The sequence below is a fragment of the Cryptomeria japonica genome, chromosome 7 (assembly GCF_030272615.1).
Source record: "Cryptomeria japonica chromosome 7, Sugi_1.0, whole genome shotgun sequence".
NCBI classification, from domain to species: Eukaryota; Viridiplantae; Streptophyta; class Pinopsida; order Cupressales; family Cupressaceae; genus Cryptomeria; species Cryptomeria japonica.
In genome coordinates, this window is record NC_081411.1 from 518,701,564 (window position 1) to 518,717,726 (window position 16,163).

Consider the following 16,163-nt stretch of genomic DNA (forward strand, 5'->3'; position numbering starts at 1 on the left):
CATTAGTACCCTAATACTAACAAGGCTGAAGTAGGTTATAATAACTATACTTAGGGACTCATAAATGACCCAATTCAGAATTATGTGAGCCATAGTTGGTTATCACACATCTCAATACTAATATACAATATAGGCTAAGGATATAGTAACCCTTCCAATTTGTTGAAGGATTTTTCCAAGGGTCAAATCATTGACAAAGGAGTTGGTATATGTGGTCATTTGTCACTTCAATATAGGGACAAGATAAATAAATTGTTTGCTAGTGAGCTCCCCAGTTTGACAATTTTTGGTGCCATGACATTGAGGGCTACTAGTACTTAGTGGTTTTTTTTCTGTCAAATGTATAGTTGAGACTAGAAGAAAATGTAGGGCTATAGGTATAGGTATAGCTCAAACTCCCAACCTATTGCTAGAGTGGTTCAACCTATAAGCCAAAGATGAGGTAGATGATGCCATTGGCAAATTCTTCTTTGTCGATGGCCATTTTGTGTTGCTTGCTTTCCTTATTTTAAGACGGCCATGTCTAAGGTCGCAAAAGTAGAATCTTCACATGTGCCGCTAGAGGATATGAAGTGAGGACCATTACTTGGGACAAGAACTATTTCAATATAAACATGCTTATGGAGAAAATGAAGGCTGCATGGGTATCATAGGGATGTAGCATTATCATTGATGGGTGGACAGACATTAGGCACATTTTACTCATCAATTTCATAGTGACATGTGTAGAGGGCCCTTACTTCCTTAGGGCTATTGTTTATTTGGGACACTTCAAGGATGCAAGGTTTCTGTTTCAGAGTTGTAGAGATGCAATTGAGGAGGTTGGTCCTACCACTATGGAGTAGGTTATGATAGATGCAACATATGTTTGAATGGTAGTGGGCAAGTTAGATGAAGTTGCCTACAAACATATTTATTGCACTCTTTGTTGTGTGCATGCCATGAACAATGCATTCAAAGACATGGGTAAAATTGACTAGATCAAATATGTTCTAGTCGATGCAAGAGATGTGTATATATACATCTACAATCACTACACTTCACATGCACTATTTCAGTCCTTTTTACAAGAAGGAATTTCTGAAATTTGTTGATACCAAATATGCATCATATTTCATTCTCTTGGAGAGAATGATTGAGTTACAAGAGTGCTTGAACGGTTATAACACTAGACTAGAATTAGTGAGCTGAGTCCAAGATAGAGTAGGGGATAAAGGTGAAGAAATTCGCAAAGAGCCAAACTTTTTGGGTTTATGCCAAATACATTACCTTCACTATAACCCCAATTTTCATAGTGATTACATATGGAGACCTTGATGCTTCAACAATTGGTTAGGTATACGAGTACTTTGATAACCTAGTTGGTCAAAAAGAATGAAATAAATTTATCTAGTAGATTTTATATTCTTTTTTGTCATGGTTATAGTAGAAGAACCACTACCAAGAACAGCTGAACATGACAAAGTAATTTCACAAGATTTTCTTCACTAAAGATATTGCACATTATATTACCATTCAACAACAGGTTGCTTTGCCACTTTTAATGAGAACCTATATATAGAGATCCATTGTTTGATTGACAGAGATGGTTCAAGCTCCCCTTGATCATATCTAAACATCCACAAATTTTTAATCCCAATTTGTGGTGTTGAGCTTATTTGGAACATTACTAGAATTTCTTCCTTTCTATCTTTGTTGTATCTAGTGGAAAAGGAGCTAGGATATAAAATGTGGAATACATTGTGAAGCCTTAGCAGCATGATGAATTCATAGCAGGGAGAACATTGGTTCATTTTTTTAATACACACACACACACAGATATATATATATTTTTCTTGACTAAGAATATTTGTAGGGGAGTTGCAAATTTAATGTTTAACTTTGATTACATTTACCATGAATGTTAAATGCAGGGAAACACTTCGAATGCATCAGGTTTGGATGATATAATTAAGGCAGGAGCTATAGGTTTAAAGCTACATGAAGACTGGGGAAGTACTCCTGCTGCCATTGACACGTGCCTTACTGTGGCTGATAGTTATGATGTGCAGGTATATGAATATTCCCGAGTGTTTAGTTTTCTTTTAGGTTATTCAATAGATTACTCATGTTTTATTTGTTTTTTATAGGTAACTATTCACACAGATACATTAAATGAGGGTGGTTGCGTAGAGCATTCCATTAAAGCATTTCGTGAAAGAACTATTCACACCTATCACAGGTAAATTAAAATATAATATGCTGTCTGATTCTATATCAATCATAGGGGAGTCTTTGAAGTTTTAAGCCATTTACAGGTTCAATGATTTTACAAACAAGGACACAGTAGTTTTGTTAAAAAATGTTTAACAATCATGATCTTGTCTGCAAAGTAAGCTGGGTGGAAAATAAGACTAAATATTAATAAAGAGGTATCATAGAAAGTACGAATGACATCCGGGATGCATATTTGGAATTTAATCGGCCAAAAAGAGCCAATGTGCTATATTAACCATGCAGAAGCTGGAAAACTCAAAACAGGGCTATAGGTCACTTCTAGGAATAGTCATCCAACAGATAGCATCTAGATGTAATGAATTGGTAGCATCTAGATGTAATGAATTGGTTGCATTATGTGGAACATTATAAATGAGCACAATTGAAAATGGTTTAATGATGCTAAAAGTTATAAAAAGATCACCCATACTCTCTATGTGTTTAAATCCTTCTCTCTTAAGAAGTCTAATATATTTGTTTTAGATTACCTTCCCAATCCCTACAGACATAAAAGTCTAAAATATTCCATATTAGTAATGTGACCTGTGATGATTAAGCATTGCATTGGACTTAATGACAGTAATCAAGGTCAATAAACTCTCCTCATCCATTAAGTTTCTAAAGAAGCTAAAAATGATTTCTTAGCCATATCTAGTAGTAAAGGGGAATCATGTAGATGTCTTAAAGCCTTAATTAAATAAAAAAGAGTGATTACATTTGGCAGCCATATGTTCAGCTTTGATGAGTCTAAGTTAACTCCATATCTTTTCTTGATATATTATGTTCTATGTAAAATTACTCATGAGTATGCTGCCTTTATCACTCAAAATACTCTTGAGTATGTTTCACTTGTGTCTTAGCCATGTCTTGAGTATGATTTTCTTCTCACAGTGTTATGCCTTTCTTCCTCCTTATTTCACAAAGTGGGTGAGTTTTATCAGCAATTCACCATATTTTCATACTGCTGGCGGTATCTCATATTGGCAACATCACTTTTAAACCTTAGATGCTGGTATCTCACAGTTTTGTGACCCAGCTAATAATTGAGGGAGGTTTCTTGCTAGCAATGATGTGATCCAAGTGTGCCTTGTAGAGTTCTTTGGCCATTTTCCAATTGAGTTCTTTTCAGCTCCAAATCTTAGACATTCCCTTTTCATTTTCCATTGCTACAGTCAACACCTATAGGGGCTTCATCAATTTCAATTGAAATAATGCAACTTTTAGTAATCTGCAGTGGCGACAATTTAATACTGAAAAACCAAAAAAAGCAGTGTGATATTGGTAGGAGAAAAAATGCAGGTTTTTCCCATGAATTTTTCATGCAGTTTTCAGGAAAAAATCATGTTCATCCTTAGATCCAAAATCTCATGATAAATTGTGATTTTTTCCTGTGATCTGCTTCTTTGGAAACAACCACGAGTTTTATGAAAATCCAAAATTCAAGGGCTAATATGGTTGGTTTGCATTTCAAATAAAATGCAATTGATTTGTAAATTGCGTGGATATTCCATTATATGATTCATTAGCAGAGATTTGTTTCTAATAAGTTTTGCATGCAAGTTCTATGGTTATTTGAACAATTTTTAAGGCTTCAAAGTTTCAAACTATGATTTAAGTGCAGTATCTATGGCTGGTTTTATCAGAATGCATCCACTATCAAAGATTGACATGCTCCCAATTATTATTGCCTGTATGAAGATTTTCAAACCAGCAATTGAATAAAATAAGATATGATTAAATACGTTTCCTTTCAATGATATTATGCCAATGAACTACATTTGTAAAACATAATTTATTGAACTGGTTGCATCTTGAAAAAATCATATATTATCTCATTTAGGTAAGACACTATATAGAAAACATAGAGTTTCTTGTTGAATCATGATAAAGATGTGTTATTTAATGTTCTTTATGTATGTTCCTACTTATACAATCTTTTCAATTCATTTCAATTCAAAGGTGGGCCTATTTTAATATCTTATTCAGGTAGGACACTGCATAGAGTCTTTTGTTGAGCCATGATAAAGATGTGTTATAATGTTCTTTGTGTGTGTTTCCTCCTTATGCAATGATTTCAAATCCTTGAAATTCACAGGTGGGCCTATTCTAAGAAATGAAAAAAACATTTTTGACATAAGCATTGTAATTTGTTTTTAGATATTTTTGTCACCAAACTTAATTTGCACGTACTCTACAAGTGCCAAAACTTAACCTAGAATATTCAATATACTTATCCATGAACTTTTGTTTAGTTTTTCACATGGGTTCATAAATATTAGGTTTTCAATTTTACTTAGCGTATGTATTATTAGCGAGTGTTGTGTAATTTGATTCACCAATATTCAGATTAAAAATGTGTGTTAGTTCAACAGTGAAGGTGCAGGTGGTGGTCATGCTCCAGATATTATCTCAGTTTGTGGCTTGAAGAATGTTATACCATCCTCAACAAATCCTACAAAACCTTTCACTCACAACACTATTGATGAACATCTTGACATGCTGGTATTTCTAATTATCAATCCTCAAGAGAACATGATTATGTTTCTTTTTCTTTCTTTATGAGTTTTTTTTATTGTACTTGAAATTAGACAGTAGAAAATGTTCAAAGATTTCTTCCAAGTGAACGGTCGACTATTTTTTTCTTCAAATTCAGATGGTATGCCATCACTTGAACAAAGACAATGAAGAAGATGTTAAATTCGCCGAGTCACGTATACGCGGAGGAACAATAGCTGCAGAAGATATTTTGCATGATATGGGAGCAATTAGCATAATATCATCAGACTCCCAAGCTATGGGTCGTATAGGAGAGGTATAAGAATCATGTTATATTGGAAATTCATTATTCAAATCTGGGTTCTTTTATATCCTTGCTTTCAATAATAGCCTCTAATGCTCTAGCTTCATTGCCTACATAATTTTTCTTTTTACTCTGAGCTTCAATGAATGAGAACTGCATGAATCTTGAGCTAAAATTGTAAATCTGTATTTGGTAGATAGATTGCTGTAATAGCTAGATGGAACCTTGATTTGGAATAAACCTTATTTCTTTATATTTATGAAATGTGTACCTTCTACCTTTGAGAATCAACACTTTTGCTATAGGAAAAAACACAACTGGATGTGGCTTTATGATGTCTTTATTACACAGAAAAGTATAGGTGTACTAGTGCCGTTCTATGAGTCTTTCATTTCTTGCAATTAACATATCTGAGATACTGTAAATGCAATGATCTTGGTTTCCTCTAACATCAGTCCCCTTTGGTTCTTATACGAATAAATATGAGCTTTAGAGGTAAAAAGATTGTTTTCTCCTTTTTAGACAAGATTTATTTGGATGAAAAGCATATGAGACCCAACAAGAGGACTACTAAAATGGATTGTGCTCAAGTTGGGCTTGGAAGCAAGCTTATAAATGGGCAAGAATTTGCAACTGTAGGGAAATGATTTATGATTTCCTCCTTCTCAAGGAGGTCGTGTCCTTGGTTGATCACATAATTGCACTCAAACTCACTTGGCAATCAGTCTTTCTATCACCTACTACACTTATAATGATGTGATGCCATTTTCTCCATAAACTATCCAGGGTGTTGTCAGATTACAAGATCTTGTCTCATTTGCCGAGGCTCAGATTTTACAGGTTACTGTTTGGGTAGTGGTTTCAATGACAAGACAAGGATTTAAGGTCACATTCGTGGATTAGTGTTGTTTTCTGGCTTCTTCATGTTTACCTTTAGTCTAAGGTTATATTGATAGATTTTGGTCAGAACTCGAGACATGTGGTTTTGAATTTACATTAATTAGAATCCCCTTAAGGACAACTTTGTTACAATTTGGCATTTGCTCCCAACTCAATCATATTTTCTTACTCATATTGACATTTACCATTTACTTGTCATTTGTCTAGCTAATTTACATGGCCACAAAGGATTAAACTTGTGTTTTCCATTTTGATTGAAAGAATTGTATGTTACAAAGATCCTTTGTTGATGTAGGATGGAAACATTTTGTGTGCATTAGAGGCACCATCTCTAGTTGGATGTCTCACAATCTTCTTATTATTAACGGATTCACTTGTTTCCTTAAATCATGTGGATTTATTTGCTTTCATCTTAGAGAAGATGCTTGAGTGTTCATTTGCTAAGAAGACATCGATTCTTCAAATTCAAGACCTTTATCTTTGACTAACCTCGCTTTGTTGACAATAGTTGTATCTTATGCATGCTCATCATTCCTTCCCTCACAACCCATCAATGCACAACACATGATGATGCATTCTGATGCATGGTAATTTGATGCTTATGTTGCACATATTACTCAACTTACTAGTATTGTTAGCATTTTATTTTGTCCCTTCAGGACAAAATGAAATGAAAACATTTTCTTCAAATTACAAGGAACAGTTCCCTTGTGATAGAAGAATAAACTAAAACTCTTGAACACTAATCTATGAAGATGCGTTTTAGCTGTTATAGTAGTCCCAAAGTATTTGTTGGGTTTAAATTTCAAACAAAACAAACGAAAAATTACATTATTTTTTGTTGTTAGCAATGAGCACAAGGGCACAGTAGCTCTTCCAAACACATATGAGAGATTTCTTTTTTTTATGACCAATGCAAATGATCTAATCAATACAAACAATTTAACCTACGATTGTTTGAGACATATTTTTTGGCTAAGTAGCAGAACCAAAAATAATAACAGCACAATAACTGATTTGGGATTTAAAGACCATATCTTATGAGTCAAGTATTAGTGATTTTCATAGGCATCTACAAACTCTCAAATTAATAAGAAATGCAATAGAAAGCCTGCAATAATCATTAATCTGTATCCAGCTCCCAAAATCTCTCACACAAGATAACAGATGCTCAGCCTAAACAATAATTTCAGCAGCGAGTAGGCATAACATTACTATTGGCTAATATAAAGTGTATAAAACACCTATTTATAAGTGCGTATAAAAAATCACTTGCTCATGTGATCAATCAAGTGCAGATTTTGCAAGGCAATTCAATTTATTGTTGATAAAAACAAAACAATAAAATAACTAGAGTTTTGCTGGAAATAGATTGCTTGCAAGCTTAAGCAAGCTCTGAATACAAAATCATCTAAAATATTTAACTTTAAATAAGAGAATGTGTAAACTGATTTCAATTAAAAGTAGTATGGAATAAGTCATCCAAAATATCATCTATTATTCCTCAAAATGTCCATAGCTAAACATAGTTTCTCGTAAATATTTAATCATCTTTGGAGATTCTAGCATTTTAATTCACACATTTTAATGTGACACAGGATAGAATAGATGTGTGGTAAAACTATTGTTCGAATTAGAAGGGAAGCTCCCTATAAACAAAATCTAACCTAATCTAAACGATATATACTTGCTATTTGCACTTTGTATAGTGCTTCTTGGGTGGTGCATGATCATGCTAAAAAACTAAAGGTGCATCTTTTTGGATTCACTTAAGGCAAAGGCCAAGACACCCTTCAACTAAGGGCAAAATGTTTTTGTACTGTTTGACTGAAAGAAACCCTATAATTATTCTATATGGTATTCAACTAAAAATAGAGACTAGATAGTGCAAATACACAAGGTGGGATAGGTTTAAATGCACGGACACAAACGTTTTGGTAGATTGGATTAAAGAGTTGGTACAAATTCACTCTCAACCTTGAATAGCCTTGTAATGCAAAGCTTACAAACATGATAAAAGAAATTTGATTTTCTCTCACACATAACAAACAATACAAAACATCTCAATAGAAATTTAGAAGCAGGATGGGCATTACCAAATTCTTTTGAACACATAATGTATTTTGGATTAACAATAATGAATACTGGTGAATATCAATTTCGGCAACAAATACACATAAAATTACTGTTAAGAAACTAAGTGCAAAATGACATGTATTTATAAGGTTTAAAAAATATTTCATGAAAATAAAATAAAAAATAACTACTCTTCTACTCTAAGAATTGATTGCATGCACTGCAATTTTTTGTGATAAAATCCTATTTACTAAAGCTAAATCTAAAACCATATGACTATTAGTTAGATTGACAATAAGGATTATTAGAAATTAACACTTAAATCTCATATTTCATGCATGGCAAGAGATGCAAGGATTGATGGTCTATCAATAGTTTACTTCATGCTATAAACAAAGAACACTAATGTAACCGTTTTTTTATTTTTCAATTTATTTGCCAAAAGAAATCACACAAGAACTTGCAAATAATGGAACTTTGTTGTCAGTAAGTTCAGATACTGATTTTGAATGAGCATATGTCTGCTCTTTTAAGTTTCTTGAAGGATAAACTTTCAGAATAGACATTTCATACATAACATAGCTAATCAGATGAAACACAACATGAAAATACCTTGAAACAGAGTAGGCAAATATTGTGCAGGTCTGCTATTTTAGTTTTGGTAGGTTATGACAGCGATAAACTACCTTCAATGTCACTCCTCCAACACACATGAAAAATATCTCAGCTATAGCAATAGGCCAAAACATGCATCCAACTTCACCAAACACATCAAAATCACCTCCAAACGAAACCAAACTGCTGGAAGTATACCCAGCACTAACAAATTAGCCTCCAATCACACCCAGTTGCACTGAAAATGTTGCAGGCAGAGTAGCTGGAAACTCCTTTGTCCCTCCTTGGGAACGCGTATCCCTGTATCCGTTCCCATATCCGAAACAAATACGTATCCTATACAGCTCAGATACACATTGAATAATGTACCCACATGTGCCCAAAAAACCTTGATTTCCAATCATGCTAGATACTACATGATTTGATTTTTTTAAAAATTGACAGAAATCTTCCTAAATTCAGTTTTATAAAACTTCATTCATGCATTTTAAAAAAAAAAAATTTGGTATAAACAAAACCTACACCCAATGAGAAAGACAAATGAAATGTTTTTCTATTTGAGTGACCCATTTTTCGGGTTATCTTCCAATGCAACTCTCTTATTTTTACATATTGTAAAATGTTAAATCAACTTATCATTATTTATGTAGCAATTATGTGTCTATATTTCTTTTTATGAATGAAGTATCCAGCCGTATCCATATTGGGGGTCTTAAAATATGGCCGTATCCGTATCCAATACCGTATCCATATCCGATACCGTATCCGTGTCCATGCAACTTTGGTTGCAGGCCGTAGAAATAATGAACAGCAGGTCTGAAACAACCAACTTTGGCTCCTTACACCAAGTCAATAAGCAGAAAACAAGCCCAGCTCTGTTATAAAGGTCTTCAAACAAACTCAGGAGGTCTGAAACAAGCAATTTTGGCTCCTTACACTAATTCAATAAATAGAAATCATGCTCAGCTCTGTCATAAAGGCTGTCAAACACGCCCAGTAGGTCTGGAAAGTGGATCACAGCAGTGAAATTGCCCTCTCAATCACACTCCAGCCTTGAGTAAGACACCTCCACAAATAATTACACCATTTCCAGCTTCTCACAACAATCTCTAAAAGCAAAAGAGTCAACCCAGAAATCTGAAAATAAGTTTCAGTCATGTACCATTGACAAAGAGGCAGCGCTTATGCTGGAAAAAAACCCATGTCCAGCCCCAGGAAAGCTCGTACGGCATGGTACAGTGATACAACCACCTCCAAATAAAGTTGGAACCTGCTAAGTGCTAACAACCTTAAAATTCACCCTAGAAGGGTAGCCCAACAATGGGAAATACAAACAAACCAATACTTGTTTATTTTCGGAACCTCAGCACAAATTTCAATGCAAAACATGTGAGGTATGGCCATCTTGGGAACACTTCAAATCACAACTGTATGACCAACAAAAGGGGATTCTGAAAACGTCTCTAAGAAACAACACAAAAATATCTAGAAATGATCATAAAACAAGCACCAAAAATCTTGCAATCAAAATACCTTATATATTTTCTTTTTTCTCTAATCCCTAATTCTGGAAAATCCGTGATAACTAATGTGTTTTCTGTGTGAAAACACCAAACCAGCTAGGGAGGATCTTTCAAACTGAAACTAGTGTATTTGATGAGGGTTTCCATCCTCAATCAATCTTGGAAGACCTTTGTTCATTCCAGTAGCATCATGTTTTGTGTGCAACATTTGAATGAGAGAAATGAGAGCCAAAACTCCAATTTTGTAGAGTTCGGAGAGAATTAGGGCATTTTAAAATTCAAATGTTTAATTTTCCCTTGAAAATGTCTCCATAATGTTTTAAGACAACTTAAGTCCCCACATCACCTAGGCATCCAACTTGGGAAGCAAAAAACAGCTTGTTTAGTAGTTAAATACTAAAGTGAATAATAAAACGTCACTTCATTACTTTAGTGCAAATATTGAAATATTATCAAATATCAACCACCTTACAAGATACTTGTCAAGACATCGTAAACAAAATTTGATCATGCTGAAACTTGTTGACGTGTCTGAAATCGCATTGCTACAAACTCCATACGGCCAATGCAGAATAGAATAAAATCGGTGAGCATCCTATCCTCTCTTGAGATAAGGAAATCCCTAATGCTATTTTCTACGTTTGATCAAAGGGGACAACCTCAAGGTTTCGTTTGTCAGGTCTTGATTGCGGGATTGCTTAGTGGTTTGATGTGTTTATGCTAGAAACACAAGGGGGACTTACGGTGAGATAGGCGATTGTTGGATGAGTTCCCCAAAACTTTAATGGTCTTGCTTATCAAATGGTTCAAGTTGGGTTGATACTGTCTTCAAAAGGACTGCGGATTCTCTTGATAAAAAAAGGGAAAAAAGGGAAGGATAGGGAGAGAGAGATACATAAAAATATAAATTTAACTAAGATAACAGATTCAGTAAATAGACGGACACCTCCAAATAACTAAATTAAGCATTACCAGCCATTTAAACACAATACTTGCATCAATCTAGTGCGATCTTCAAGGGAAAATTGGATTTTCATGTCAGTAAATACAACATCAGAATTTTGACATTCCTTCAGTGAGCATTCAACAACCGAACTAAGCATGTGAAAGGTTCAGATTAACCATGCAGAAGGAAAGACAATCAGCCATTCCCTAATGGTGTGAACTGCGAGGATTCTATCGGATGTTTACTTAGAAAATGCTATATAAAGGAAAGAAGCATAACTGAAAAATTCTAAATTCATGAAGAAGGAGACCATGCACTCACAAGGAAACTTGAAAACAGTCTTAACTTTGCATTAAATCCTGTAAATTTCGCCAGAGCTTTCGCAACAATCCAAGAACTTCTTACAAAATGAGAGAAAACCAGTCCCTTAAATAGGCTTAAAAAATGGATGAATGGCCAAGATCTTATCTAAACAAGTGGCTCAGATTCATCCATAAAACATGGCTGCCCATACCCATAAATGGGAGCCAAATATCAACAACCACCTCAAAGGGAGTAATAACTACCCAAAAAGGTAATTAGAACATATCCAGAAATAATCCAAAAAGGTGCATACATAAAGTTTTACATTTTAGTTGACTTGGAAGTCAAACATGACCTTTTGGCCAAAAAGTGCATTTTCAAGATTTAAAAGGAAAAAGCACTTTCTAGGAAAGCACTTTCTCTTTTCCATTTGTAGATTCCTTTTCCAAGAACTCATGTTCACTATGCAAATATTCCTACCAAAGATCTCGACTTGCTGCACGCTCCTCACGAACATACTCCTGGAACCCGATGCATAATTGGAATAGCGGACTGAATGGAGGCATAGGAGGATGCCGAATTTTATATTGCATGCCCTCGAGATATTGGTCCACGTGCTTCAAACCATCCTTCCAGCTGGAACGATTATGCTCGAAGCACAACATGTCTGACTGGAATTGACCAGCAAAACTTAGGTCCTTAACGGAATAGGTGATTCCTATCCGTCTCTAGTCTTTCTTCCCAGTCTGGTTGTATCACTTTATCGGACAGGGCATTTTGCCATCCCGAGACCATTGATCGGAGGATCATTTTGCCGAGCTCTTGCATGGTGTTCAGAATTGTCTCGCACGCATCGTGTTCTTTATCAATGATTTCTCTTGTGTCATTCTTCATGGTGATAGTCCAGTACCATTCCTTAAGAGTGCTGATGTTATGAGGATCTAGGATGGTGGGTAATGTAGGAATCTGTGCATGGGTCCAGAAGAGAGCTCTCATGAGGGGAAGGGTAGTGGCAGCCACTTCATGCATTCTAAGGGATTGCCTTTTTACCTCTAATAGCCAGACCAGGGTGGTCTCTCGATGGTGAGCCATCTCTTTTACTTCTTCGAAGATTCGTTCTCCCCTCCCTTTGATGCCTTGTATCCATTCCTTGACGGCCCTTGCAGTGTCCCGTACTCCTTCAAATTCTGTTGTGGTCCTTTGTGCCAATGCTGTCGGGGGAATGTGGGATTCAGAAGCATTGTGTAATGGTCTTAGGAGTTGATCGATGTATCCCTCGACCTGCTCAGCACGAGCTCGATACATGTCCTTTTCAGCTGTTATCTCTTCAAGTTGCCTGAGCATGTTCTGTACTGAATCCTTGAATTCCTCCTTTTCCTGTTCCTTAGTGGCTCGTCCGATGGGGATAGTCGTGATGCTATAATCTGCCAGTGTAATCTGATCTGCTGGCTTGTCTACAGGCGGGGTGGCAATGTGAAGAGTGCGGTTCCTTTGATCATCTTTAGTCATTCTAGAATATGCCTTGGGCTTTTTCTTCCCCTTAGCTTTAGCTTGGTCCATGCGTGAGAAGATGTCCTCCAAATCAATAGGTGGTTTGGTGGCGGCCTTGCGTTGAGCTCTTGCAATCAACCATTCTTGAGGTACTGTCTGGGTTGATGATATGGTTAAGTTTGCATTCTGTTCTTTGATGTTTTCAGCCGACTCATCGCAAATTCGCAGCTGTTCTGTTACCGAAGGGGTGGAGGAGGTGCCAAGTTCCTTGCTTGCAGCTGAATTTTCTCCCACTTCACTGAACAATTGCCTGGTATCTTCATGTGATGGTTGTTCTTCAGTCTTTTCAGGCTCGCGGGTCTCATCTGTCTTTTGCTCTCCTTCGACGATAGAGTCATCTTTGGTTGTATTGTGGAGCAACAATTCATGGCGGCTCTGTTGCGTGGGTTCATGCACTTCGATCCTTTGAATGGATGGAATCTCTCCTTCCTCTATTTGGTTACCCGGTTCGGTTGATGCAATGGCTCTTAGCTCAGCTTCTAGCATGTCAGGTGCGGGAGGGTCATCAGCTCCAAACGCGTCAATGTCACTTTGGGAAGGCGGAGCAGGTATATAATCTAATTCTACTACATCGTTAGACGAACTGGGGTCCTTTGACGATGAAGTGACCTCTGGTCTTCTTATAGGATTCTTTTCCCTTCTTGTTCTCTTGGATGTCCGAGTTCCTCTGCAAGCCTTAGCCTTCTTTCTCTTTTCAGGTTTCTCAATTTCTTCTTTGGGTGCACTGGAAGTTCCCTCATCTTCGGAGGACTGAGAATCGAGGCTGCCCATTAAGTGGTAGGTGAACTGGACTCCCTCATGAATTAGTCTTTCAATCTACTGATGCAACCATAGGTTTGTATATCTTGCTAGGGCTGCCATGACTGCCTCAAAATCAGTGATAGGGTCCTGGGACCAATCAACGCCTGACAAAAGATGCCTCATTGCCTCAAATTCCTGGACTTGCAGACAATTTCTTGAATCCGTGAGTTGATCTGGGACCCGGCGGTATTCAAAGAGTCGCATTTGTTGCACACTCAGCCTAGAATATTCACGCCTTCGGACCTCGTAGTCATCAGAGCAGTTCTTCCAATAATCCTCAACTGATTCCTTTGCCCTGTACCGCCTGCCATAGGCTCTTTTTGCCAGATTATCGTGATCGAAATATTTTCTCGGAGAGTGCTCTTGTAGGCCATAAGAGGCCAGCTCTGCGAGGGATTCCTCTACTAGGGTGGGGGTCTTCAGATGGACATCCTGGTTACCTATAATCATGGGGAACGCGAATCTAGCCTGCTTGCTCTCTCTGAGTAAGATGCCGGCCGGACGTGACTGCCTTGCGACCTCCATAAGAACTATTTTGTCGGTTGGGTACCGTGGAAGTCGGAGAGGGGCACCATCAAAGCCCGCTATTCGGATATAGGAGTACCTTGGGAACTGGATGAACCGGGCTCCATATCTCTGTATTAGAATAGTAGCTTGCTCTGAGAGCCTTATGTGTAATCCTCCCTGCATTAGCCTGACCAGGCGCATTGTGAAGGCGTCATTGACGCGCTCATATTGGCCAACTGCATAAGCTGGGCTGCTCTTTTCTCTCTGAGCTATATCTTGATAGTGCAGCTGCGGGTAACAATCATAGACCTTTACCTGACCAGGCCCATTCCCGATTTCACCTTTCATTATCAAACCTGGCAGTGGCTGGTTCTTGGCGAACATGTAGACCAAGTAGAAGGTCATAGTGAAGTACTTTTTGCTCTCAAGTTCAATTAGCTGGGCGTGGATATTGTCGCTTATAATCTGGGCCCAGTCAAACTTGGACTTCCCAGCGAAGATTTGCTCTGTGAAATAAAACATCCACTCTTCAAAGTAGTTGGATTTAGAAAGTCCCATAACCCGACTGAGTAATGTGACCATATCCCCATGCTCATTATGAAAGTCACTTCTTGGGGTCTTTTTCCCAATTTTGGCACTTGGAGGCCTTCTCTCCTTGTACCACTCTTTGTTGATCAGTGTTCTGCATCTGGCCGGATTCATATCATATGCCCCCTGTGCTTCATCTATAGTCGTGGTCGTGGGATTGTTTGGGAAGGGAATGTTGAATGCGTCGCCAATAGCCTCAGGGGTGAAGTTGGCGAGAGTCATATTCTCGAGGAGCACCAATCTGGAACCTGGCTGATAATGCCGGGCAGCTTCTACCACTAACTCATAATTTTGTACTGCTGGAGGAAATCCCACCGCTTGGGCGATGCCACTTTCCACCATCTGTCTAGGCTTGCCATATGCATTAGGGGAAAAGACCCGATTCCTGAAGTCTTGGATATCAATATGGCATAGGTCGGTATCACCGACATTGTCCCAGACGCTTTGAACTTTTGACTCCCTCAATCCCCCTCTTTGATACTGGTACTTCATCCTTTCGACTTTGCGTGGGATATCTGATTTGGATGCTCGCGATGTCTCGACTGTAGCGGGCGTTTTTGATGATTCCACTGCCGATTTAGGCATTTATCTTGCACAGTCGGATGCGGATTATGGGGCGATATAAAAGAAGTAAGGCTGGTTAGATAGAGAATACTCCAGCATTCAAGGATTAATTCAAAATTTAAATTGGAAACAGAGTGATATTGCTAGCTGAGAGCTTGATTGAGCAAAACATTTATTCATGAAGCTTTTGATCGCGAATTTATACTTAAGCATTTTCAGGATTAATTTTCAAAAGGGACAAAGCTCGAAAAATTCTCCTAAGTTTGAAAATGCAATTTCTGGTTAAATCTTAGGAGCAAATTCTAATTTCGACTGCTTTGCATGACGTTTTAATAATCGGAAAAAAGATGCGAATTTTAAGCATTTTAATCAGTTTTGCACATGCATGCATCCAATTTATAAACATTTTAGATGATCAAGAGAGACAAAGCGTACTTACCTGATGAAAATGGATGGCGAGAAATTGCCCGACTTGCTGTGCAAAAACGAATGGATAAATCTGCAAATTTCGAATTCCAACGGTTATCTCTCTAATTCAAATTTTCGCGGTTGCGATTGGAAAAGAATTTGCAATGTCAAGTTTTAAACTAGGCGATTTTCACTTTAGGCAATTTAGCAATTTGAACCTAGACGCTTGGAAGGGTTTATGTCCACGTTTTACCTTGAATGCAAATTATACTTTCTGGCTTCCCTTTCAAAACCGAACGCGATCCTCTCTCACGCGAACTTCGGT

General features: G+C 37.2%; 1 protein-coding gene across 2 annotated transcripts in view; it reads left to right on the top strand.

The window, feature by feature from the left end:
• LOC131061660 (urease) overlaps positions 1–16,163 on the top strand; it is a 190,177-nt gene that overhangs the window by 119,935 nt on the left and 54,079 nt on the right. For both annotated transcript variants that reach the window (XM_057995465.2, XM_057995467.2), the window contains 4 exons: positions 1,914–2,051; positions 2,130–2,221; positions 4,629–4,758; positions 4,910–5,068. In XM_057995465.2, coding sequence (XP_057851448.2) covers positions 1,914–2,051; positions 2,130–2,221; positions 4,629–4,758; positions 4,910–5,068 — 519 coding nt within the window. The remainder of the gene's footprint in view (positions 1–1,913; positions 2,052–2,129; positions 2,222–4,628; positions 4,759–4,909; positions 5,069–16,163) is intronic.